The sequence below is a fragment of the Canis lupus genome, chromosome 30 (genome assembly GCF_011100685.1).
Source record: "Canis lupus familiaris isolate Mischka breed German Shepherd chromosome 30, alternate assembly UU_Cfam_GSD_1.0, whole genome shotgun sequence".
Lineage (NCBI taxonomy): Eukaryota > Metazoa > Chordata > Mammalia > Carnivora > Canidae > Canis > Canis lupus.
Window position 1 is genome coordinate 16834108 of NC_049251.1, and position 27468 is coordinate 16861575.

The 27468-nt window shown below is 37.8% G+C and overlaps 1 protein-coding gene and 1 pseudogene across 3 annotated transcripts in view; one reads left to right on the forward strand and one right to left on the reverse strand.

Annotated features, from left to right (window-relative positions):
- The window catches only part of TRPM7 (transient receptor potential cation channel subfamily M member 7), a 114507-nt gene that overhangs the window by 77652 nt on the left and 9387 nt on the right, over positions 1-27468 (reverse strand). For all 3 annotated transcript variants that reach the window (XM_038580409.1, XM_038580408.1, XM_038580410.1), the window contains exons 2-4: positions 13442-13521; positions 9618-9656; positions 1876-2074 (exon numbers count right to left, since the gene is read on the reverse strand). In XM_038580409.1, coding sequence (XP_038436337.1) covers positions 1876-2074; positions 9618-9656; positions 13442-13521 — 318 coding nt within the window. The remainder of the gene's footprint in view (positions 1-1875; positions 2075-9617; positions 9657-13441; positions 13522-27468) is intronic.
- LOC102155982 lies at positions 5193-5723 on the forward strand (annotated as a pseudogene).

Consider the following 27468-nt stretch of genomic DNA (forward strand, 5'->3'; position numbering starts at 1 on the left):
ATACTAACAAAAGCACGTAAGTCATGAGAAAAATAAATGAAGTTTTAAGTATTCTAAAGGTTTTTGCACTGTCCAAAAAGTAGTAAAAGGACTAATTATAATAAACTGTGTTTTGTAGCATTTAATAAAAGATTAATCCACAGAAAAAGAATGTATAAATAACATGTTAATAAGGGAAGATGAAAATAAAAAATATTTAATCCAAAGCAAACAAGAAAAGAGGACAAAGAAAAAGAGAGTTAACGAAACTCAAAAAATACGTACTTCTTAAAAAGAAACCTCTTAAACATAAGGAAAGGTTAAAAGGGAGTAAGACATGAACAAACAATTCTCTAAAGAAGACATATAGACACATGAAAAAATCCTCAACATCACTCATCATCAGAAAAATACAAATCAAAACCATGATGAGATATCACTTCACACCTGTCAGAACAGCTAAAACCAACTCAGGACACAACAGATGTTAGCAAGGATGCAGGGGAAGGGGAACCCTCTTGGTAGGAATGCAAACTGGTGTAGCCACTCTGGAAAACAGTACGAAGACTCCTCAAAAAATTAAAAATAGAACTACCAAACAACCCCGCAATTGCACTACTAGGTATTTATCCAAAAGATATAAAAATAGTGATTTCAAAGGGGTACCTACACCCCAATGTTTACAGCAGCAATATCCAGTACAGCCGCTATGGAAAGAACCCAAATATTCATTTACTGATGAATGGATAAAGATATATATAATACACAATGGAATATTACTCAGCCACGAAAAAGAGAGAAATCTTAGTATTTACAACAACGTGGATGGCTCTAAAGTATGTTATGCTAAGTGAAATAAATCCATCAGGGAAAGATACCATATAACTTCACTCATGTGGAATTTAAAAAACAAAACATGATGAACATAGGGGAAGGGAAGGAAAAATAAAATAAGATAAAAAGAGAGGGAGACCATAAGGCAAACCATAAGAGACCCTTAACTAAGGAAACAAACTGAGGGTTGCTAGAGAGGGGAGTGGTGGTGGAATGCAGTAACTGGACGATGGGCATTAAGGAGGGCACTTGATGTAATGAACACTGGGTGATATATATAACTGATGAATCACTAAACTCTACCCCTGAAACAAATACCACACTGCATGTTAACTAACTTGAATTTAAATAAAATCTTGAAAGAAAAAAAATAAAAGTAAAAGGGAAGAAAAATTTAGCTATGCTGATTTAAGAAGCCGACTTTGTAAAAAAAAAAAAAAAAAAAAGACAAAAGAGGGCAGCCCAGGTGTCTCAGCAGTTTAGCACCACCTTCAGCCCAGGGTATGATCCTGGAGACCCAGGATCGAGTCCCGTGTCGGGCTCCCTGCATGGAGCCTGCTTCTCTCTCTGCCTGTGTCTCTGCCTCTCTCTGTCTCTCATGAATAAATAAACAAAATCTTAAAAAAAAAAAAAAAAAAAAAAAAAATGACATAAGAGGGGTGCCTGGGTGGTTCAGTTGGTTAAGCACCTGCCTTCAGCTCAGGTCATGATCCCAGGGTCCTGAGATGGAGCCCCACATTGGGCTCCTTGCTCAGGGGGGAATCTGCTTCTCCCTCTCCCCAAACCCTCTGTTCATGCTCTCTCTCTCTCTCTCTCTCTCAAAAAAAAAAAAAAAAATCCTTAAAGAAAAAAGTAAATGACAAGACTAAGGCATTTCATAATGATAAAATGTTCAAGATCTAACACTTCTGTATTTATATGCACCTACACAAAGAACTTCAAAATACACAAAGAAATGCTTTCTGATCTACTGCTACACAAAATTTCAGACAACAAATGTATTATATGTTATTTAGATAACAAGATAAATGAAGTTAAAAAAAAATCAAATATGTGACATACCTTAGCTCTGTAGGAATGAGAACCCCCTTGAAAATTTATGACTCCATAAGCATCCGTTGGACTCTGTTCTGTATGCTTTTCCACAGACCATTCTTCTAATGTCTGATTAAAATGGTCACCCAATTTCACATCTGAATATTTCATGGCAAGACTTGCAGTAAAACAAGCATGTTGCTTGACCAAGCGACCACAAAAACACCTAAAGGAAAGAAATGAAATTTTAAAAAGACCTTTCAAAAAAATCAATGAAAAACTGAATTAAAATAAACAAACCAAGGAAGAGTATGAAAATAATTTAACTTTCTAATTTTATAATACAAGTAAATTAATATCCTTAACATAGAAGAACAGTAAAAATACTTGATGATATAGTCCTCTAAATTGAGTGTATCGGGATCCCTGGGTGGCGCAGCGGTTTGGCGCCTGCCTTTGGCCCAGGGCGCGATCCTGGAGACCCGGGATCGAATCCCACGTCAGGCTCCCGGTGCATGGAGCCTGCTTCTCTCTCTGCCTGTGTCTCTGCCTCTCTCTCTCTCTCTCTGAGTGTGACTATCGTAAATAAATAAATTAAAAAAAAAAAAAAAAAAAAAAAAAAAAATAAATTGAGTGTATCTACAAAATGTAGTAAACCATATAACAGAATAATATTCAGCGTGAGAATATCTAATATTAGAACAGTAAACACAATATGGATGATCTCAAAATTATCATGCTTCATGAAAGAATCCAATGCAAAATAGTACATATTTCAACAATTTCATATATATATAATTCAAGAGAATGCAAAATAATATATATAATGATGACAATGGTGGCCCAGGGCCAAGGGCTGAAAAAGTAATTATATTCTACCTAGAAGCACTACAAAACACTACTATGTAGGAAGCAGATACCCAGTGGTGCCAGTCAGTCTCACGGATTTGATTAAAAAAAAAAAAAAACATAGGGGTGTCTGTGTGGTTCAGTTGGTTAAGTATTAACTCCTGATTTTGGCTCAGATCATGATCTTGGGGTCATGACCCCAAGGGGTCAGCCCCTGTGTCAGGCTCCCCATTTAGCAGGCAGGGAGTCTACTTGTAGATTCTCTCCTTCTCCCTTTGCCCCTCCCCCTACTCAAGCACACACTCTCTAAAATAAATAAATAAACCCTTTTTAAAAAATCATATCACAGTTTGTAGAAGCCAACAGAGCTAGAGTTTGTAGCACAAAAAACAAAAAGAGGAAGGAGCCACATGAGAAAGTTCCCAATATATGCAGAAGGGTCTTCTTAAACATAAGTAAGAACAAACTACCGAAGGCAGATATAAGAACTACTAAACCATGGTCACCCAAATAATTCCTGATAAAGAGCAGGGAACAGTTGGTGTTGCTACTAGCCAGAGTAAGAGATCTCAATACACAAGACCTAGAAAGGGTCCTCAGAATACCTAATTAGAAGGGCTAAATTAGACCTAGACCACTATGTACCACAACAAACTGTAAGAGCAAGACTTGAAAGGATCATATTAATCCAAAGTAACTTAATTCCATGCTAAAATAAGTCCACAACTCCCTAACAGAATGATAAAATCCAGTACCCCAAAACATAAACTCTCTCAAATAAATGAATAAAATCTTTGGAAAAAAATACAATCTACCCAAAATGAATACTGAGAGAAAAGACTGGAGGGAAACAAAAGGAACTGAACATCAGCAACCTGTGGAACAAACTAAAGTAGCTTAACAGGGGCACCTGGGTGGCTCAGTGGCTGAGCATCTGCCTTTGGCTCGGGTTGTGATCTTGGAATAGAGTCCTGCATCAGGCTCCCCACAGGGAGCCTGCTTCTCCTTCTACCTAGGTCTCTGTCTCTCTCTGTGTCTTTCATGAATAAATAAAATATTTAAAAAGCAAAAGCAAACAAAAAACAGCAAAGTAGCTCAACACACACATAATTCAAGTCCCAGAAAAAAAGGGAGTGGGAATAAAAATTTGAAACAGTGGGCAAAAATCTGAAAACTATCTGAATGACAGATCTGAGCAATTCAGTAAGAACTGAGCAAAACAAGCTTAAAGAAATCAGATTAGGGCACTGCTGAGAGCCAATGACAGAGAAAATCTTCAAAGTAGCATATCACATTATGTGCAGAAGAACAAAGGTAACAATGACAGTAGACACATTGTCAAAAATCATGTAATCCAACAGTCACTGGTACATCATCTTTCTTTTTTTTAAAGTTTTATTTATTTAAGTACTTTCTACATTCAATTTAGTGCTCGAATGCACAACTGTGAGATTAAGAATTGTATGCTCTTCCAACTGAGTTAGTCAAGTGCCCCAATTTTTTGGTATAGCATCTTTAAAATACTAAAAGTAAGGAGGAAACCCTATCAAATTAGAATTCTGTAAGGCCTGAACAAGACTATCAGCTAACTACAATGATTTAATAGACATTTATAGAACAACCAACAAAATAATAAAAACTCCACTTGAGTGTACACAAGTATTTACCAAGATAAACCATATTCTGGGCCATATAATAAGTCTCAATAAATTTGAATAAGGATGGAAATCATACAAAGTATTCTTAAACCACAGTGAACTGAAACTAGAAACCAATCAAAGAAAATATGGGTATGGGGCGTGGGGGGTGTTCCTGAGTGGCTAGGTCGGTTAAGAGTCTGACTTTAATTTTAGCTCAAGTCACGATCTCATCACCCATGAGATCAAGCCCCGCACAAGGCTCTGTGCTGGTGTGGAGTCTACTAAAAATTCTCTCTCTCCCTCTGCCCTTCCTGCCTACCACTCATGTGCACGCACTCTCTCCCTTAAAAAAAGACTGAGAAATTCTTCTCAATAATTTGGAAATTAAATAACACTCTTTTTATTAACTCATAGATCAAAGAAAGTCACAAAAGAACTTAGAAAATATGTAGAAAAAAAAACAAACAAAAAAAAAGAAAATATGTAGAACAAAATGTAAATAAAAATAAAAATAATATTGGGATGCCTGGGTGGCTCAACAGTTGAGCATCTGCCTTTGGCTCAGAGCATGATCCCAGAGTCCCGGGATCAAGGCCCTTGCATGGGGCCTGCTTCTCCCTCTGCCTGTGTCTCTGCCCCTCTTCTGTGTTTCTCATGAATAAATAAAATCTTTTCTTAAGAAATAAATAAATAAAATAAAAAATAATATCAAAATGTATGGAATACAACAATACAGTGTTAGTACAAAAAGTTATCATATTTACATATACACTTTACAGTATAAAAATGTATGGGATAAAAATCTGCAGTATATAAACTAGAAAAAAGAAGATCTGCTACCAGAGGAAGGTAAAGATGGTAGCAGCCTGGACACAGGTCCAAGGAATCTGATGGCTGAAAAAGGCAGCCCAAACCATGGTGCCCTTGGGTACACCAATAGCTTTGCACATTACCAAGGACATGCTCTCAGGGTCCTATCTCAAGACCCCAGAAAAACGGCCACCACCACCAAGTAGTATAATATGCAGGTAGACTACCAACTGTACCCAGATAGACGGCATAGGGTACGGCAACTCTGCTAACAACAGAGGTCCATGGTATGACTAGGACCACCCAGACCTGAGGTTGAACTGGGGTGTACTGATGCCTTGGGACCTTGTAATGTATATCAGAAACTGTGTGGACACATCCCCCAGGCCTGTTTCCTGGAATCTTATGTGTAAGTACCTCTTCAGCTTCATGGCCTTAATGCTATTCATGTTTTGGGTTAGAGAGACTTACCCAACCTCTCAATCTGTGGGGCCAAAGTAGTATCCTTATAATAATCTGTACCTGGAACAAGGTGGTGATCCCACCAAAGAGCCTATGCCAGAGGTTCATTATTAACCTTAATGAATTTCTAGAAATTTAACCTTAATGAAATCCCTAATAAAACAGTGCTATGGTTTTTTTTTTTTAATTTTTTTTTATATTTATTTATGATAGTCACAGGGAGAGAGAGAGAGAGGCAGAGACACAGGCAGAGGGAGAAGCAGGCTCCATGCACCGGGAGCCCGATGTGGGATTCGATCCCGGGTCTCCAGGATCACGCCCTGGGCCAAAGGCAGGCGCCAAACCGCTGCGCCACCCAGGGATCCCCAAAACAGTGCTATGGTTTAAAAAAAAACAAAAAAGGAAAGACGACCTGTAAGCAATAGTCATCTAAAGTTTCACATTAAAAACTTTTTTAAAAGGGCAAATTACACCCAAAGTGAGCAGATGGAAAGAAATAATAAAGAGCATATAATGAAACATGAAAAGAAAAACAATGGAGAAAAATCAATGAAACAAAAAGCTTGGTCATTGAAAAGACCAACAAAATTCAGTAACTATTCACTTATAAATATTTTCAACAAACTAAGAAAAGAGAGAACTTCTTCAACACAGATAGCATCATACTTCTTATATGTTGGCTATGAGTACTACTCACTACATTCTGAGTCCTGTGAGTCCTCCTAGCTAATCACCAAACCTTGGGGTCAACTTGGGGACACTTGACAAAACTAGACAAAATATGTGTGATAACTGTTTATAAGCACAAAACGAGAAGAATTATGGGACTTCAATTCTTGAAATGAAGGAAAATTTATGAGGTGAGGCCTGTAATTGTACCAATCAAACTGGGGGAATTTCTTAACCATTGTGCATTGAGAGAATGCCCAGGCAGAAAAGGGCGGTGTCAATGAGATGAGCAAGGAGGCAGCAAACAGAATTCCAGGCTGCTGAAATTTGTACAGGGTACCAGAGGAGAGCTACAGAAGGAGGGAGCCAAGAAACTCAAATGAGGATTTACCATGGGTTCTTAGCCACACACTGAGCTGTATCTGTGTCAATTAGGATTTTGACATTTAACAGAAATCACCTGCTATGGGCCTGAGAACTGAATCATAAAGGGCTGGGAGGCACTGCAATCTTAGTTAAGAGTGAAAAGACATGATTAGGCATCCTGGGCATTCAGCTAAGACCCTAAAAAAGGTTTTACTTTAGGAGTACAGTCCACATTCTAAAACTAAATTCAAAATAATAATAGAACTGCCCTAACCAAGAATGAAATCAAGCCTGATGAGACAAAAGAATCTGTCAATAATTCAACCACTTGTCAGTACAAAATTTAAACCCTTTAAAGGAAAAAAATTAAAAAATTAAAAAATTAAATCCTTTAAAGGAAGATGACATAGTCCAGAACCCCTAAAGTGGATCATGCCAATCTGCGGAATACAATAAAAAATTACTAGACATGAAAAAGCAAAGAGTGACTCATAATCAAGAAAAAAGTAGATAAATTTAATAATTCAGTAGAAATAGGTCCTAAATGACACAGATATTAGAATTAGTAAACAAAAATTTCAATGCAGATGTAAGTATGTTCAAAGATTTCTAGAAATAGTGATAATGAGCATACAGATAAGGCATCTCAGGAATGACTTGGAAACTACAATAAAGAATCAAAAAACAGAGAAATGAAAATTTTAGAACTGAAAAATATAAGAAAAGTTCACTGGATGGGCAAAACAGCACATTGGCAATTGTAAAAATAAAGATTAGTGGAAAAAAAATAAAATATATTGCAAAGCTACAGTAACCAAAGGAAAAAAACAAAGGATTGGTGAACCTTAAGACATATTAATACAAATGCTCTATTTTAATCAATGGAATAAAATTTTAATTAAAAAAAAAAAAAAGACGGGTGTCTAGGTGGTGGTGCAGTCAATTAAGCATCCAGCTCTTGTTTCAGCTCAGGTCATGATCCCAGGGTCCTGAAATCTCTCCCTCTTCCTCTGTCCCTCTAGCACCCCCCTCCCCAAATAAATAAATCTAAAACAAAACAAAACAAAAAGCAGGGCTTCAGTAACTCATATAAAATATCATGCAAAAATAAATAAATAAATAAATAAATAATCATCCAGTCTTGGGGCACCTGGATGGTTCAGTCAGTTTAGCATCTGCCTTTGGCTCAGGTCATGATCTCAAGATCCTGGGATGAAGCCCCATCCATGTCAAGCTCCCTGCTCAGGAGGGAGTCTGCTTGTCCTTCTCCCTCTGTCTCCCATCCCCTAGCTCATGCGTGCTCTCTCTCAAATAAAGAAAGAAAATCTTTCTTTTTTTAGTCATTTCTATAATTTATATATTTGAGAAAGGGAGAGAGCACACACAGGCAGGAGGGAAGGGCAGAGGGAGAACGAGAAGCAGGCTCCCTGTAGAGCAGGGAGCCCAATGTGGGACTCAATCCCAGGACCCTGGGATTGATTACAGCTGAGCCAAAGGCAGGTGCTTAAGTGACTAAACCACCACCTGGGCACCCCAATAAATAAAATGTTTTTTAAAAATCATGCAATCTAACAAAAACATAACTGGACTCTAAGAGGGAAGAAAGAGTGGGGCAGAAAAACATTTTAAGAAACAATGGCTAAAAACTTCTCAACTTGGTGAAAAATACGCACTTACAGATATTTTGCACAGTACATACAAAGAGAATCACTCTTAGGCACATTGTACACGTGCTGCTAAAAACCAAAGATATAGGAAAAAAGTCTTTAAAATGGTCAGAAAGGGGCGCCTGGGTGGCCCAGTGCCCAGTGGTTGAGCGTCTGGTTTTGGCTCAGGCCATGATCCCGGGGTCCGGGTATCGAGCTCTGCATCAGGCTCCCTTAAGGGAGCCTGCTTCTTAAGGGAGCCTGCTTCTTCTTCTCCCTCTGCCTATTTACTTAGTTATCTAGCAAGAAATTTAGGATTCATCAAATCCTATTAGTTTATCTCATTAATCTCTTCATATATATCTAATTCTCTTCATCATCATAGCCACTATTTTTTTTTTAAAGATTTTATTTATTTATTCATAGAGACACAGAGAGAGAGAGGCAGAGACACAGGCAGAGGGAGAAGCAGGCTCCATGCAGAGAGCCCGACGTGGGACTCGACCCAGGGTCTCCAGGATCACGCCCTGGGCTTGCAGGCGGCGCTAAACCGCTGCACCACCAGGGCTGCCCATAGCCACTATCTTAATTCAGGCTCTCATATTTTCCAGAATTACTCTAAAACTTCCCAAACTATTTTTTTCTCCCAATCTAACCTCCTCAAAATGCCAACTGCTTTTACCAAAGAAGAAAAAAAAGAAGAAAAACTAAGCATTTTACTTCCCTGTATATCCTTTGACATGAAATCAAAACTATGTGACATAGTACACAGCTTAAATGCTCTAGTCTCTATGTAGCTCTCCAGATCACATCTTTCCAATATCCATATTACATTCTACATTCTGCAGTTTCCTGACAGAACCATAATCCTCTTTCATTGCCAGGTCTTTCTGTTCTCTTTGCCTAAATCCATTTTGCTCAATTTTTAACCAACTAATTCACATTCAACTTTAGAAATCTACTCAAGTAGTTTCACTGGAGTTTCAAGCAGCTTTGCCCAATCCTTCAGCTCCAAACTCTGAGCAAAGTAAATGTCAAATGTAGTAACTTGTAAGTTTTATCCCACTGAACTGATGCGTCTAATGGATTAGTTTTACTTATTTATTTTTAAAGATTTTATTTATTCATGAGAGACGGGGAGGGGGGGAGACAAGGGCAGAGGGAGAAGCAGGTTTCCATGCAGAGAGCCCGACGTGGGACTCGATCCCAAGTTTCCAGGATCACACCCTGGGCTGAAAGCGGCGCTAAACCACTGAGCCACCAGGCTACCCCTGGATTAGTTTTATTTTTCAAAATTTGTGCAACAGAGTTTTGTTATTAAACTTACCTGACGAGTTGCTGACAAATCTGACATCCTGGAAGACATCTATAATACAAGGTAAATTTATTAATTAACATTTAAAAAGTTTTTTAGTTTCAGTTAAACTATGTAATAGTATAAAAACCATATACTTAGTTTAATTTTTCAGTAGATATCACAAGTCATTTATACTTTGATTTTTAAATTCAAATAACTATTTTTTTAACTCACATAGTTTCCACATTTTTATAGTTAACATACAATGTTACATTAGTTTCAGGTACACAACATAGTGTATAATAATTTAATAATTCTATACATTACTCAGTACTCACCAAGATAAGGGTAGTCACCATTTGCCGATAACATTATTACAGTATTATTAACCATATTCCTTATGCTGTACTTTCATCTCCATTAGTATTTATTACTACAAGTTTGTACTTCTTACCCCTTCATCTATTTTACCCATTCCCTCACCCACCTAATACTTAAAATAGTTTCCATTTTCTTAAGTACAACTACTTGTGACAAAATCCAGAAACCGTAAGAGAAAAAGATTGACAGATCTGACTACATAGAAATGTATTTCTGCAAAGCAAAAATACGCTACTCATAAAGTCTAAAACTGAGGAAAAAGATAATTGCAGGCAAAAGGTTAGTTTCCCTGGGCAGCCCGGGTGGCTCAGCGGTGTAGCGCCGCCTTCAGCCCAAGGCGTGATCCTGGAGTCCCAGGATCGAGTCCCACGTTGGGCTCCCTGCATAGAGCCTGCTTCTCCCTCTGCCTCTCTCTCTCTCTCTGTCATGAATAAATAAATAAAATCTTAAAAAAAAAGTTGGGGACAAGAGAATTACTTAAAAAGCTTTAAAAAAAAAAAAAAGGTTAGTTTCCCTAATATACATAGAGTCTCATCAAATCTACATAAAAAAGGAAAATATATGGATAGTTTACAGCAAAAACATATGAGGCATTTAATTAGAAAAGAGTTTTCCAATCCTTTAAGATAATATCTTGAGGAGGATAGGTAGTCTTATATGCTGATGGGAGTATAAACTGATATAATCTTGATGGAATGCAATTTAGGAATGCCACCATGAAAAAATGTAGACTCCCTCTGAAATTCTTTTTTTTTTTTAATTTTTATTTATTTATGATAGTCACAGAGAGAGAGAGAGAGAGAGAGAGAGAGAGAAGCAGGCTCCATGCACGGGGAGCCCGACGTGGGATTCAATCCTGGGTCTCCAGGATCGCGCCCTGGGCCAAAGGCAGGCGCTAAACCGCTGCACCACCCAGGGATCCCTCCCTCTGAAATTCTAATTCTAATATACTAAAACTACAGGCTGAAAAACATTTGTACCGCATGTGTAAAATGATTAACGTATAAGGTTACTGTTTCACTACAGCATTTTTTCCTAATAGCAAAAAGAAAAACAGAATAGCTAAAATATTCATAAATAAGAAATTACTAAAGGGCGCCTGGGTGGCTCAGCCAGTTAGGTATCTCCCTTCAGTTGGGGTCATGGTCCTGGGGTCCTGGGATCAAGCGCTGCATCAGGATCCCTGCTAACCAGGGACCCTGCTTCTCCCTCTTCCTCTGCCACTCCCCCTGCTTGTGCTCTCTCTCTCCCTCAAATAAATAAAATCTTAAAAAAAAAAAAAGGAACTACTAAAACAAATTATGATCCATAAATAGAATTAAAAAGAACGCAACAATTAAAAACAGTGGTTATTGCCAAGATAATTAAACACTATGGTTTAAACAGAATATACTTTAAAAGGAAGAGAGAGGAGTAAATATACATCTGCTAGGACATGCAAAGACTGCATCTAGCTATTTCTAAGGTATTCTAAGAAATAGGTAACACTAGTTTTCTTCAGGAAGGGGACTTTATAGTTAAGGTACAGTATTAGAAAGGAAAATGTCACCAACTTATATTCCCACCAATAATACAAGAGGGTTCTCTTTTTTCCACATCCTTGCCACCACTTGTTATTTCTTGTCTTTTTAAATAATAGCCATTCTGATTGGTGTGAGATGATGATACCTCACTTAAGTTTTGCTTTGCATTTCCCAATCATTAGTGAGGTTGATCATCTGTTGGCCATCTGCAGGTCCTCCCTGGAAAAAAGTCTTATTTAGGTCTTGTACCCTTTTTGGGGGGGTGCTGAGTTGTCTAAGACCTTTTACATTTTGGATATTAACCTCTTATCAGATATATCATTTGCAAATACCATCTCTCACTCAGTAGGTTACCTTTTTGCTTTATTAATGGTTTCCTTTGTTGTAGAAAAGCTTTTTATTTTGGTATAATCCTAAGAGTTTATTTTTGCTTTGGTTTCCCTTGCCTGTGGAGGTATATCCATAAAAATGGTTGCTAAGGCCAATGTCAAGAGATTATTGCCTGTTTCCTTCTATGAGTTTAATGATTTCAGGACTCAGCTTAGGTCTTTAATTCATTTTGAGTGTTTTCTTTTTTAGGTTTATTTTAGTATATAGTGTTAAGAAAGTAGTCCAATTTCATTCTTTTGCATGTAGCTGTCCATTTTCCCCAGTACCATTTGTTGAAGTCTTTTTCCCCACTGCATATTCTTGCTATCTGTCACATATTAAATGACCATATAAGCATGGGTTTATTTCTAGGCTTCTCATCCTGTTCTATAAAACTATGTGTCTATTTTTGTGCTAGTGCCATACTATTTTGATTATTATATCTTTGTAGTATATCTTGAAATCTGAGACTGTGATTAACTTCTAGTTTTGTTCCTCTCTCTCAAGACTGCTGTGGCTAGGGTCTTCTGTGGTTTAATACAAATTTTAAGATTATTTGTTCTAGTTCTGAATTTGGCTATGGTTTTATAAGAGTACATATCAAATGGAAGTAAAAGGTGCAGAGAAGTTAACTGGATAGAGAACAAGGTTTGATAGGAGATGAGAAAGGTAAAAAGATTGAAAAATCCCATGTCTTTCTCAACTAATTTTTACTAAGTGCCTGTGAAGAGAGGTTGTCTTTAATTCTAAAAAGTAATTTTGTTTTGCCCCTTTAAGCTTTTATATCTTTAGGCCGCAGGAAAAAAATTATGAAAAATGTAACCTCAATAAATACCTCAAGAGGTCAACTTTTTCTTGAATTTTAAACTAGTGCCTTTTAAAATTTTCTATTATCAAAGCCATATGAAAGATCAAAGTCAATTAGAGATGTCTACAATCTCTGATGATAGATTTTCAAGCAGATGCCGAGCTATTATCTATATTTTGGCAAACAAATACAGAAAACTCTTAGGTTTGTATTGGTTTCTTTAGCATGAACCATAATGTTGGGTTCTCAATAAATGTTCAAAAAATGGAAACACACTTTTAAGTTCTCATTATCAATCAGTAAAAAGAGAATCTTAACTGCCTTATTTTTGTAATATACTACTATGATCTGGAGGGAGTTTAGAAATGGGGGAATACTCTGAAGAAGTGGCTTTATGTTGTAAATATGATTAAGAACTCCAGAATACTGATATTGTGCTAATGATATTTCCTCCCAATCTTTTTTTTAATGTGTGTGTGTGTGTGTGTGTGTGTGTGTGTGTGTGTGTGTGTTTGAGAGAGGGAGTGTTGGGGGGAGATAGCACAGAGCAGGTAGGAAGAGGGAGAAGCTAAGCAGGAAGCCTGACTTGAAGCTTGATGCCAGAACCCTGAGATCATGACTTGAGCCAAGGGCAGATCAAGCCAATCTAATTAACAGTAAGTACAAAAGTTAACAGTAACTATACTTTAATAATTTTAGTTTTTAGTAAGTAAACAGTAATATAATTTACATCTAAATTTCTAGAAGAACCCAAAAAACAAAGGCATGCTTACCTGTGAGGGTCTTTGGAACTTGGTATAATATATACACATTCCCTCTTGGTCAAAGTGCTTTCTATCCAGGATTTCTGGGACTGAAACAAAAAGTTTTTAAAGATGGTTTATAAATTAACTCTCTAATAGTACAATGAAATAATTTAATTATAAGTACATAAAAGAAATAGCTCTATATTCTTTTTTTTCCAATTTACTAAATATTTATCATGAGTATATAGTAAAGATTTACTGAAGATAACACACCTAAAATATAACAATCATTCTATTCAAGTCCATTCAAGTCTATTACGTGTTGCTTCACGTAATGAGAGGAGGAAAATCAAGTTTGAGATTCCCAGAATGTGCCAAATACCTCAAGAAGGGCTGGTATGATTCTGGGAAGTGGATCATTTAAAAACCAATTACAAGTGATGTCAGATGTAACTAAAAAAATAAAACTTACCTATATTTAATTTCTAAGATAAATGCATAAAGCATAAGGGCATGGATTGTTAATGGCGTATAAACAAAAAAAGGATACCAAGCAAACTTAATCAAAAGAAAAATAATAATAATTAAAAAAAGAAAAATAATACCAGGAAAAATACATACAAAACATCAGTGGGGATAGGACAGGTTATTACGTGGTTACAAATGTTTGAATCACCAGATTGCTATAGCAATCTTAAATATGAATAACCAGTCTCAAAATACATAAAGTAAAAAATTAATAGAGCAAGACAAATCTAGGATCATAGTGGAAGACTAACACATTTTCCTCAATTATTGTAAATCTGAAATAATTTTAAAAATTTAAACAATGCCTTTAATTTTTTTATATCACTATTCAAGTTTCTGCCTGGATCCTTAGACTTATAGTCTCTGAATCCTCATCCTGCTACTGGTGACTGATTAAAAAGCAGCATTATGTACTGGAACAGATGAAACTCTATAAATTGTAACAGAGTAGATTAAAAACCATAGGACCATCCTCCATATAACTTAGCAATATTATCAGCATAGCCCAAAAAAGAAGAGCCTATGTTCTAAAAGGATCCTCTGAGAGAAGAGACATTCTAGACAAAATTATGATGGGTTAAGTTTTGCAGGTTCCTCTCTCAAATCCTTCAGGTACCCTAATAATAAACCTTAGTCTAACCTTCCAATGTTACTTCTGGTAAATTCTGTCAAAACTCTCCATTCAAAATGTCTATTTTCTTATTTAAAAAAAAAAAAAAAAGTCCATTTCCTAGATCAAAAGTTCTTTATACACACTCACTTAGATGGGAGCAAATTAAACCAAGATTCCCTAATTATAATTATTTTCTTTCTTTTTTTAAAAAAAGCACATTTTATTTATTTATTCATGAGAGACACACACATAAACACAGAGATAGAGGCAGAGAGACAGGCAGAGGGAGAAGCAGGCTCCATGCAGGGAGGCTAAACCGCTGAGCCACCTGGGCTGCCCAAGATCCCCTAATTACAAAAATCACAAGATGACCACAAGAATTTAGGACCCTGAATCCGCAAAATACCCTACATTCTAAAGCTCACTTAGCATAATCCCTCCACTACCTTCTTATTCTAACTAAAGTCTGATATTCCTTTGAAAAATCTGCTTGGTGGGGGGTAAGGGGAGGTAGGCAGGATTCTCTCTAGTTTTACCATACAGAAATTCATGTTTGCTTCTAGAATACACCTGGCAAACCCAACCCTGATTCAACTCAATTGCCCAACTGCTCCATAACTTCTTACTTCCTGCTAATGTAAGTAGACAAAACAGAACAATGCCCTCTAGTTTCACTTTAAAACCGTGACCACAAACCTCAAATGCTCCTTAATGATGCCTAACAATCACACTATATATTCCTAGTCCATTTTCTCATTCTCCTATATGATTTCACACTTCTCTCTCCTCAAACCTCCAAACCTCCTTCCCCATTCTCTTAATAGATACTTCCCATTTAACTGAGCAAATTTAAGCAACAAGAAGAGAACTTACACAAGCTTCTATTATATCCACCCATCAATAAGTATCTATACCCACATATCCTGCCTTCCTTCCTGTGACTACATGTACTTCTATTTAAGTCCAAACATTCCTCTTGTGCCTTAGATCCCATACACCTCACTAAGGGACATTCTCCACCAAATCCTTAATTTTTTTCATTCTTTATTAACTCAATCCCATCAGCATGCAACCTCATTTTTAAAAACAAAACAGGGATCCCTGGGTGGCGCAGCGGTTTGGCGCCTGCCTTTGGCCCAGGGCGCGATCCTGGAGACCTGGGATCGAATCCCACATCGGCCTCTCGGTGCGCATGGAGCCTGCTTCTCCCTCTGCCTATGTCTCTGCCCCTCTCTCTCTCTCTCTGTGTGTGTGTGACTATCATAAATAAAAAATTTAAAAAATAAAATAAAATAAAAAACAAAACACAACAAATCTTTGCTTGACTCCACATTTCCTTCAAGCTAATACTTCATGTTTCTGCCTCCATCTACAGTACAGGTTATTGGTAAAAGTTTTTCCCTTTACTTCTCCTCCCATGCTTTCTAAAACTCACTCCAGTCAGGCTTTCAAGCCAATCACTATCTTGAAATAAGTTTCAACAAGATCACCAATGACTTTCCCTAAATTCAAAGGTCAATTTTCAGGACTCATCTTCATTGATATATCCAGCAGCATTCAACAGAGTTGATCACTCCCATTTTCTTAAAACATCTTCAATAGTTAAGTTTGGTCTTCTCTTCACTGGTCACTCCTTTTATCTCCCTTGTTGATTCTTCCCCTCTTCTCCCCAATGTTTTGTTTCTTCAGAGATTTTATTTATTTATTTGACAGAGAGACAGAGTGCACACAAGGGATAGCTGCAGAGTGAGAGGGAAAAGTAGGAGCCCTCCCAATGTAGGGCTTCATCCCAAGACCCCGAGATCACGACCTGAGCTGAAGACAGACATTTAACTGATTGAGCCACCCATGCAGCCCTCTTCTTCCCAATCTTTGGGACTTCTTTTTTCCAATTACATGCATTCAGACTTTGGCCTTTTTTACCCCAAATGTATTCATTCTTTCAGTGCTCACACCCAGTTTATCACAATACACTGGATGACTCCCAAATTTATATTTCCACACTAGATCCTTCCCTAAACTCCATGCTCTCCACTTGCCTACTCAACAGCTTCATTTTGATGTCCAACAGGCATCATAAGCTTAAGATGGCCTAAAACTGAATTCACATTTCATCCACTCATTTCTTAGTTTTCCCCATCTCAGTAAATACCAACTGTATTCTTCCAGTTCTATTTTTTTAAGGCAAAAATCTTACCAACATTCTTAATTTCCTTTTTATCTACTTCATATATAGCCCCATGAGCAAAACCTGTCAGCTTGCCTTCAAAACACACCCAGAATCCAGCCACTTCTCACACCTCCACTGCTACTATTCTGATCCAAGCCATCATCGCCTCTTACCTGGCTTACCAGTATCCACTCCTGTTACCTTTGTCACTTTACAGTCTATTCATCAAGAAGGATGAAGTAATATTTTTAAAATATCATCAGAGATGCTGGGATGGTGCAGTTGCTTAAGCCTCCAACTCTTGGTTTTAGCTCAGATCATGATCTCAGGGTTGTGAGATCAAGCTCATCAGGTTCTGCGCTCAGGACAGTCTGCTTAAGACTCTCTCCCCCCCACTCTCTGCCCCTCCTCCACTCTCTCTCCAAAATAAATAAAATCTTTTAAAATATGTCATTTTGTCACTTCTCCACTCAGGACTCTCCAATACCTACACATTTTACCCAAGAGTTTTATAAAAGCCAAAGTCAATAACCTTTAAGGTCCTAGTGCTCTGAATCTCTGCATCCTGCCTCATTACATCGACTCTATGAGCTCCTTCAACTCTTTGAGCAAACGTCACCTTCTTAATGAAGCTTACACTATTTAAATATGCAATTTCCACCATGACCCCTCACTCCTCTATAGAACCATAGAGTAATAAAACCATCATCCCCAGGATCACATTTAGAGCACTGTCCTGAGAACCAAAAGATCTGGCCATGTCAATTAAATTGCTAGTATATTATTCCTATCCTAGGCCCTTCTCCCTCTCCACAACCATACACTGATGCTAAGGCACAGCACTTGTAACCTAAAAAGACAAGACATTTCCTATGACTTCTGCGTGTAACTTGAAAAAAAATATCATTTGGTAGTGCTGCTCTGACACATGATGATGTGAGGCTGAATTTCTACCAAGACCAACATAACCTACTGCTGTTTGAAACTCATCAAATTTTCATTATGTTATTATTTAAAAACACAGAATTCAGGAGTAGTACTGAAATTATACTGTGATTTATTATTTAAACATTGCATCTCTTAGACAAATTGGAAACAGTTTGCAAAAAAAAAAAAGGCAGGTTAATGACTGTACTTATTGCTATATACTTACTGCTTGATCATTAGTCATTCAGATACAGATAATATAGGAAAAGTTTGGTCATTTATTAAAAAGTTAAACATAAACTTACATATCATCCAACAATTCTACTCCAAAGTATCTTCCCAAGAAAAATGAAAACATGTCCACAAAAAGATTTGTATTTGAATGTTCAGAGAAGCAAAATTTGTTAACAGTCAACAAAATCAAATATCCATATAATGGTACTACTTATAACAACAAGGGGGACAAGCTAAGGATAACATGCAACATGCTACACCTCAAAACATTTAAGTAAAAAAAAAGCCAGGCACATAAGATTACATAATTGCATTTATATGAAATTTCTAGAAAGACAAAACCACATAGTAAGTTTAGTAAATGCCTAGAGCTGAAGTAAGAACAGTGATAAACTTAAACATAATGGAACTTTGTGAGAGGGCAGAAATGTTCTAAAACTGTATTGTGGTGGTTATAAAACTAAATAAATTTATTAAAAACTATCAAGGGATGCCTGGGTGACCCAGTCGGTTAAGTGTCTGCCTTTGGCTCAGGTCATGATCCCAGGCTCCTAGTACCCAGCGCCACTGGGCTCCCTCTGCTCAGTGGGGGAATCTGCTTCTCTCTCTCCCTCTGCTCCCCCACCAACTCACCCTGCTCATGTTCACTCTCTCAAATAAATAAATAAATAAATAAATAAATAAATAAATAAATAAAATGTTTATAACACACACACACACACACACACACACACACACACACATCAAACTTGTGTACTTACCATGGGGAAATTTTAGAGTATGTGCATTAAACAACAATAAAGCTGTTTAAAAAGGCAGGGGAAGGTTGTTAAGAAACAAGTACAACAGAGTAACAGGTCAAATATATGTATGTTTAACCAGACCTCCAGAGAAGAAAAGGGAAAGAATTGGCAAAGGCAATGTTTAAAGAGATGCTAAGAATTTCCCAGAATTGATGAAAAACACCAATCTGCTGATTCTGAAACCCAAAATGAAAATAAAGAAAAAAAAACTTTAACTACACTTAATTTAGAGTAAGAGATAGAATATTCCAGAAATTATCTTCTATTACAGTTACGAGTTTATAAAACACCTTGAGCATGTTTTCTTTTTTTTAAAGATTTATTTGTTTGTTTGTTTGTTTATTTATTTATGATAGGCAGGGGGTGGGGGGCAGAGACACAGGAGGAGGGAGAAGCAGACTCCACACCAGGAGCCTGACATGAGCCTGACGTGGGACTCGATCCCGGGTCTCCAGGATAACGCCCTGGGCAAAAGGCAGGCACCAAACCGCTGAGCCACCCAGGGATCCCCAAGGCATATGTTTTCAAATGCAAACTCCAGGAAGACAGTGGTTGTTTTATTTTTTTTGTTGTTTTGTTTTGAGTAATCTCTACAAGCAGCATGGGGCTCCAACTCAAGACCTCCAGATCAAGAATCCCATGCTTTTCCAACTAAGCCAAGCCAGGCACCCCAGATAGTGGTTGTTGAGAATTGTTTTGTATAACAAATGAAGGTCAAAGGAGAACAAACCCATGAAGAGGGTGAGGGTGCCTTCCTAGGCTCAAATAGAGATAAAGACTCCCATAATACCATAGGCTACACTTGGCATGGTCTCTTAGAGAAACAGACTGGGATCACAGGTTGCCAACAAAGCAGCACTGACTATTCCCCTTTGGTGGGAATCCCTAGATCAACCATGCAACTTAAGTGCAAGGTGATAAGATACATAACGTGTAGGTACAGGATCTGCCCTTGCCTCATAAACCCCAAAGCCAATTATCTCTTCTAACTACTTCACAGATTCCAAGGTCCCCACAAGGAAAATGCCAAGTTTCAGGAACCACTGCACAAAGGGAAACCAAAGCTGTGATTTCTCTATTACTAGGTATTTATTTATCCCAGGTAAATATTTATACTAGATATCCCAATTCATAAATAATTTAACCATATGTCACATAACAGATGTCTCCTAAAAGTGCAACTCTTTTGTATCTTTCATAAACCCTTTGCCCAAAGTGCAAAAAGATAATTTTAAACAGTAGTGTGTTTGTCAGGCAACGTTCTAAATATTTTATATGCATTAACTCATCCTATGCTCTCAGTAATCCTACAATTTAGATACTATTAGTATTCCCACATTATACATGCAGACTAGCTAGACATAGAAGTCAGAGAATTGTCTAAAGTCACACAGCTAATAGTTTGCCCTGACTTCAAAGCCTCTGCTGACTTTGTAAGAGAAATGTAAGATAAGTATTTCAAGATCACTTGATGATATGCTTTAAATAAGCCACTGAGTAGGGGATCCCTGGGTGGCGCAGCAGTTTAGCGCCTGCCTTTGGCCCAGGGTGCGATCCTGGAGACCCGGGATCGAATCCCACGTTGGGCTCCCGGTGCATGGAGCCTGTGTCTCCCTCTGCCTGTGTCTCTGCCTCTCTCTCTCTCTCTCTCATAATTAAATAAAAATTAAAAAAAAAAATAAGCCACTGAGTAGAAATGCATTAATAACTTTAAAGAGGGAATTCCTATGTGATTGATCACTCTGAATATAATTTTCTGAACATGGGGGGAAAAAAGGGCTAACATACTTCTCCTAAAAGGTATTGTTAGTTACTAACTATTGCTAACTAGTATTAGTTTCTCCCCTATTCTGCTCCTTAGCTGCAGCCTGCCTGAAGCAACTCTAGCTATAGTTGTTCAAACAGGGTTGGTATAGGGATGGAGGAATTAATCAATAGATTCCAAAAAGACTGCTTGCTCTACAGCAATGAACTAATGACCCAGTTTAAGACTAAATGCTGGTTTGCAAAACTTTGTGGATATCTATTCACTGAAATACTCCTAAACATGAATCACAGGCATATACTTTTCACAGCTTATGCCTTTCTACTAAATATAAAAAATATTTTCACAGGGACGCCTGGGTGGCTCAGGGGTTGAAAGCCTGCCTTTGCCCCAGGGCGTGATTCTGGAGTGCCCCCCCACACAGGGAGCCTGCTTCTCTCTCTGCCTGTGTCTCTGCCTCTCTGTGTGTCTCTCATGAATAAATAAAATCTTAAAAAAATTTTTTTCACAGACATTTTAATTTAGGAGATAGTTATATATGAAAAAATAAAGAAATCCCAAGTAGCATTTAATATAAATAATCAGAGATGGGGCACCTGGATGGCTCAGTCTGTTAAGCATCTGCCTTTGGCTCAGGTCATGATCCTGGGCATCCTGGGGTCAAGCCCCATATTGGGCTCCCTGCTCTGCTTCTCCCTCTCCCAAGGCCCCTCCCCCTCATTTTCTCTCTCTCTCAAAATAAAATCTTAAAAAATAATAAGCTCTCATTAAGAAGATTAACTGGAAGGGGAACAAGTAAAAGTAAACCAGAGCCACCAGTATTTGAGGGAGAGGCAATGGGCTCTTGGACTAGTAAAGGAATGGATAGAAGAGATAATTTCCAAAACCTTTAGTTTAGCATGATATCTTATTTAAAAAGAAGACAATAACGACTATAGAATGATTATTAATATAGTCCTGGTTTCTCCTTTCTTCAAATCACCTCTATCATTATTCTTCAACAACATGCACAATTTATCCGGTCCCAAATGAACAGCTCTCCACTAAACTGATGCTTCCTTCAATTTCATACTGAAGAAGTATGGCTATCCTCTAAATGAGGGATCAGCAAATAATGATGGTAAATGTTTTAGGCTTTTTGGACCATATACCATCTCTGTCACATATTTTTTGTTTTCTTTTTTAAAAACCCTTTAAAAAATAAAAGAACCATTCTTAACTTAAAGTCATACAAAACAGGCCTTGGCCAGATTTGGCCCACATGGCATGGTATACCCATGCTCTGAATCCCACTAAAATAATGGCTCTTTCCTGTTCCTACTGAGTCAATTCAATCCAACAAGCCATGTGCCAAGCCCTTACTGTGTCTTCAACACTAATATACTTCTACCCAGTTCTACAATCCCAGTAGATCCTTGTATTACGAGTGGCTTTTCAATGAGGAAGGAAAAAAGGGTAGGGCTAAAGAATTTTAGATGTTCATTAACAAAGTTACTTTTCCTGCAGAAATTTCAATAGAAAAAGCATTTAAAGGGTGCCTGGGTGGATCAGTCAGTTAAGCATTTGACTTCTTTTTTTTTTTTAAGACTTTATTTATTCATGAGAGAGGCAGAGACATAGGCAAAGGGAGCAGAAAGCTCTCTGTGGGGAGCCTGTTGTGGGACTCCATCCCAGGACCCCAGGATAATGACCTGAACCAAAGGCAGATGCTCAACCACTGAGCCACCCAGGTGCCCAAGCATTTGACTCTTGATTTTGGCTCAGGTCATAAACTCAGAGGTCATAAGATCAAGCCCCACATCAAGTTCTGTGCTGCCCCTGCCCACTCCCCCAAAAAAGCATTCAAATTTTTATATAACAATAAAATCAAAACACTGCTGAGCAAAAAATCTAGTGTTTTGAGTACATATGTCTAGCTTTTCTCCAGAAATAATGGCCTTTTCCAATCACCATCAACCTACAACACATTAGTCACTTTATTCATTTTTTGGGCAGCCCTGGTGGCTCAGCGGTTTAGCGCCGCCTTCAGCCCAGGGCCTGATCCTGGAGACCCAGGATTGAGTCCTGTGTTGGGCTCCCTGCATGGAGCCTGCTTCTCCCTCTGTCTGTGTCTCTGCCTCTCTCTCTCTCTCTGTGTGTCTCTCTCATGAAAAAATAAAATCTTTACAAAAAAAAAAAAAAAAAAACTTTAAAAATTTTATAAATAAATAAATATTCGTTTTTTGAGTATTTTATGATAAAATATATAACTATTTAAGACAGGTATGCTGTTGCATTTCAAGATCTAGTATAAATCTTGCTCCCAAAAAGTCTTATTTTATTATTCTTCTTCTAAACAGTCAGTACTATCCCTTCACAACCTCAGCTCTTCCATAATAGTTTCTAACTGGCAAATCCATCCAAAAACTTCAGTGAAACGGTTTCCTAAATAACTTAAATTGTATCACTCTTGATGCCCACAATTTTTTACCAAATTCTGTGCCTACAGAGACATAAATAACATTATCATGTTTCAAGACTATCACTTATGGTTTCCTCTACCTTAAATATTCACCAATTTTGTCTATATCAAGGGCCTTTTACTTTGTATAGCTATCAAAATTTAAATGTATTCTCCCTCACGGAGCATTATTGTTCACGGCCCTCATTTATTACATTAGAGATTGGCTTCATACACCTAATAGTCATATACCCCAGGTGAGGGTTATAAATCCTTCTCAATGATAGATTCTGCAATTTCTGAAATTCTGAGTTTCTGCTCTGCCATCAGATACCCAATGAAATGTGCCCTAGATTCTAAACACATATATCAATTCCTAACTTTATACTTCTCTTCTTCCTTTTCATCAGCTGCCATTACTGAATTTTACCAAGAGGTGGCACACTACAAACACAAACCTCTAAATTCCAAAATTTAAAGTCAGGTAAAGTAAAAACTAACTATAATCACAGAATGTTAGCACTAGAAAGAAACTTTTTTAAAAAGGCTTTATTTATTTATTTGGAGAGAGGAGGCGATAGAAAGAGCAAGTGAGTGGGCAGGGCAGAGGGAGAGGGATAGAGAATCTTAAGCAGGCCTCAGCCCATGCAGGACAAATCTCACAACCTTGAAATCATGGCCTGAATTGAAATCATGAGTCCAATGCTTAACTGAGTGAGCCACACAGACACCCCAGTCCTAGAAAGAAACTTAAAGATCCCTCTGTGGTCTTCAGTGAAATTGAAACTTGAAGATCCCTCTGTGGTCTCCAGTGAAATTCTGGAGTCAGAGTAACCTGTTAGAACTATAGCTTCGTGCTATTCATGCAATCTTAAGCAAGTTTCTGACCTTTTGAACTAATAATAATACTTACCTTACAATGTTGCTCTAAAGATAAAACGAAATGATCCATGGAAGGTGCTTCAGCATAATGCCTGAGACATTGTCAAATCTCAATAATGCTTCAAAATTCCATATTCTGTCTTTCAGCAATAAGGTGCACATATATTATAAATAAACTTTCTAACATACTTTATTCTTTCCATAAGTCAGTACCAGCATATCCTTCCTGCCTAGATGCTAATGACAAAAAATTAGGGGGGGGGGAATTAAAAATTGCTTTAAAAATTCTATTTCAAGGTAATGTGAAAATCAGTCTACTTTTACAACTGAATACTAAGAGTCTACATATTAGAATTAGAAAGGAGCTGCCAGCTATGTTGGTTCTACTAGACTAACCCTCCCACAGATAACCCACCATAAACTCCGGACAAAATAAAAACAAAGGGAAGCCTGGGTGGCTCAGCAGTTTGGTGTCACCTTTGGCCCAGGGCATGAACCTGGAGACCCGGGATCAGGTCCCGCGTTGGGCTCCCTACATGGAGCCTACTTCTCCCTCTGCCTGTGTCTCTGCCTCTCTCTCTCTCATGAATAAACAAATAAAATCTTAAAAAATAAAATAAATAAAATAAAATAAAATAAAATAACAAAAAACTAATTAACCATACTAAAGACAAAAAGCAGGCAGAAATTGACTGGCGTCTATACTTTTAATTAAAGAACAGAACTAGATGAGTTTCTCATTTTTTAAGGCTTTTTGCCTGATAACAATACTGCTCCACACTACTGAACAACTAAAAACTTCAACAGAAATCCCAGTCTTACTGGCTTAAAAAACCAAAATACAAAGTCCAAGGTGACAAAGCAGCTATAAAGGGATGGGAAAAGGCCTTTCTTTAAAGGAGAAAGTCACATAAAGGGTATCCTAAATACTGCATATTAACTCTGCTCAAATCTCTAGCAGACCCATAAAGTATGTACATATGGCAGTCCAATTAAGAATAAAATAACTGAACAGACACTTTTGCTACCCACAAGAGACAAGAGTATGGAATTTTATTATAGTCAAGTGAATCAACTACTATCCTAGTCTGCTCTGACTGCCATAACATATACCATAAGCTAGGTGGCTTAAACAACCAACATTTACTTTTTTTAGTTACAGAAACTATAATCCAAGATGAATGTGCCAAGAGTCAGCGTCTGGTAAAAGCTCTCTCCTTGGGTTGCAGATAGCTGTCTTACCGTATTCACACAGTAGAGAGAACAAGCTCTCTGTTGTTTCTTTTTATAAGGGCCCTACCCCCATGACCATCTAACCTAATTACCTCCCAAAGACCCCCAACTCCAAGTGCCATCACACTGGAGGTTAGGGCTTCAACAAAGAATTCGGGGGCATTGGGGCACCTGGGTGGCTAGTCAGTTGAGTGTCTCCCTTCGGCTAGAGTTGCGATCCCAGAGTCCTGGGATGGAACCCCATGTCGGGCTTTCTGCTCAGTTGAGAGCCCGTGTCTTCCTCACTCTCTGCCTGCCACTTCCCATTTGTGCTCATTCACTCTCTGTCAAATAAATAGTTAAAATCTTTAAAAAAAAATAAATAAATAAATCGGGGGCAACATAAACACTGAGTTCCTAACAACTCCGTTAAGAAAAATCAAGTCTTCAGAGAACTATAACAGAATGCAGAGTTTATAAGATATCCATATATATATATATGATATTCAGTGTCTATAATACAATTCAAAACTACTAGACTTAAAAAACAGGAAAATGTGACACATACTCAAAAGGAAAAGAAAAATCAAAAAGGAGTCTGTATATTAATAAAATGTATATACTTAAAAAATTGACAAAGGCATCTGGGTGACATAGTCAGTTGTGTCTAACTCTTGGTTTTGGCTCAGACTGTGATCACAGGATTATGAGAAGCAGCCCACACTAGGATCCATGCTTACCATGGAGCCAGCTTGAGACTCTTGCCCTTTCCTTCTGCCCTCCCCTCAAATAAATAAAATATTTTAAAAAATTAAATGAAATTACAAACATAGATATTTTGACTTATGTGAAAAATTTGTACATAGGTCAATACACCTGCCAACAGTGGCACAGACAGCGACAAAAATTAAGACTAGCCCAAAGCAAAATGCTGAAACAGACTGGCACTCTGACTTCCTCTGGCACAGACCAACTCATTTGACCTTCTGGCACTCTTACAGGCCCTTACTTTAGAGTTTTGTTCTTTCTCTTAATTAGCTGCCAACTATTTAACTAGTAATTAGGAACTGTTGATAATTCAGATGTGAACCCTCTGAGAGGGTCTTAAAGACACTATTGAAAAGCCTCTGTGGAGGGATGCCTGGGTGGCTCAGCAATTGGGCATCTGCCTTCGCCTCAGGGTATGATCCCAGAGTACCAGGATCAAGTCAAGCACCAGACTCCCTGTGTGGAGCCTGCTTCTCCCTCTGCCTATGTCTCTGCCTCTCTCTCTCTCTCTCTCATGAATGAATAAATAAACGACCCCCCCCCCAAAAAAAAAGAAAAGCCTCTGTGAAATAAGTCAAATTTTATGTTTTAAAAAATTAAACTGAATCAAATTCATACCATAACTATGTTTGTAAAGAGAGTCCAACTACATCCAACCTTATTTTCTGTTTTGCTTTCCTGGTGACCTCATGGATATTGCTACCTTGGTTGTGTAACACCCCAATATTGCCCTTGATTTGTGGGATAGAAAATAATTTGATAAAGAAAAGTGTGTGGAGATGTGTGGGTGGCTTAGCGGTTAAGTGTCTGCCTTCAGCCCAGGGCGTGATCTTGGAGTCCCAGGATTTTGTCCCACATCGGGCTCCCTGCATGGAGCCTGCTTCTCCCTCTGCCTATGTCTCTGCCTCTCTCTCTGTGCCTCTCATGAATAAATAAAATCTTAAAAAAACGGGGTGGAGGGGAAGAAAAGTGTGTGCAGTTGCATTATGCCATACCTAGGACCCTAAGATACTAAGTAACTGAACTAACAAACAGAACAATGGCATAATTCACTTGGAAACAGAAACTTGCCTTTAAGGACACTTGGTGTGTGATGGAGAAAGCAATACAAATCAGGAGAAAATATGAATTATTTATTTACTCTTTGTATATGAACTATTACACTACATCCAAAAATGAATACTAGATGGATTAAAGTTGAAATGTATAAAGCCAAACTTTAAAATTTCTACAAAAAATGGGGTGCCTGGGTGGCTCAGCAGGTTAAGCATCTGCCTTTGGCTCATGTCATGATCTCATTGTCCTGGAATTGAGCCTGGTGTTGGGCTCTCTGCTCAGTAGGGAGTCTGTTGTTTCTCCTTCTCCCTCTCCCCTGCTCATGCTGTCTTGCTCTCTCTCAAATAAATAAATAAAATCTTTAAAAAAAATTTTTAAAAGAACTTCTACCAAAAAAAAAAAATTAGAATAACTTTATGACCTCAGGAAAAGAAAAGACATGTGCTATAAAGAAAACAATGATGGGGGCAGCCCCAGTAGCCCAGGGCGTGATCCTGGAGACCAGGGATTGAGTCCCACGTTGTCGGGCTCCCTGCATGGAGCCTGCTTCTCCCTCTGCCTATGTCTCTGCCTCTCTCTCTGTGCGTCTCATGAATAAATAAATAAAATCTTAGAAAAGAAAAAAAGAAAAGAAAAGAAAGGAAAAGAAGAAAAGA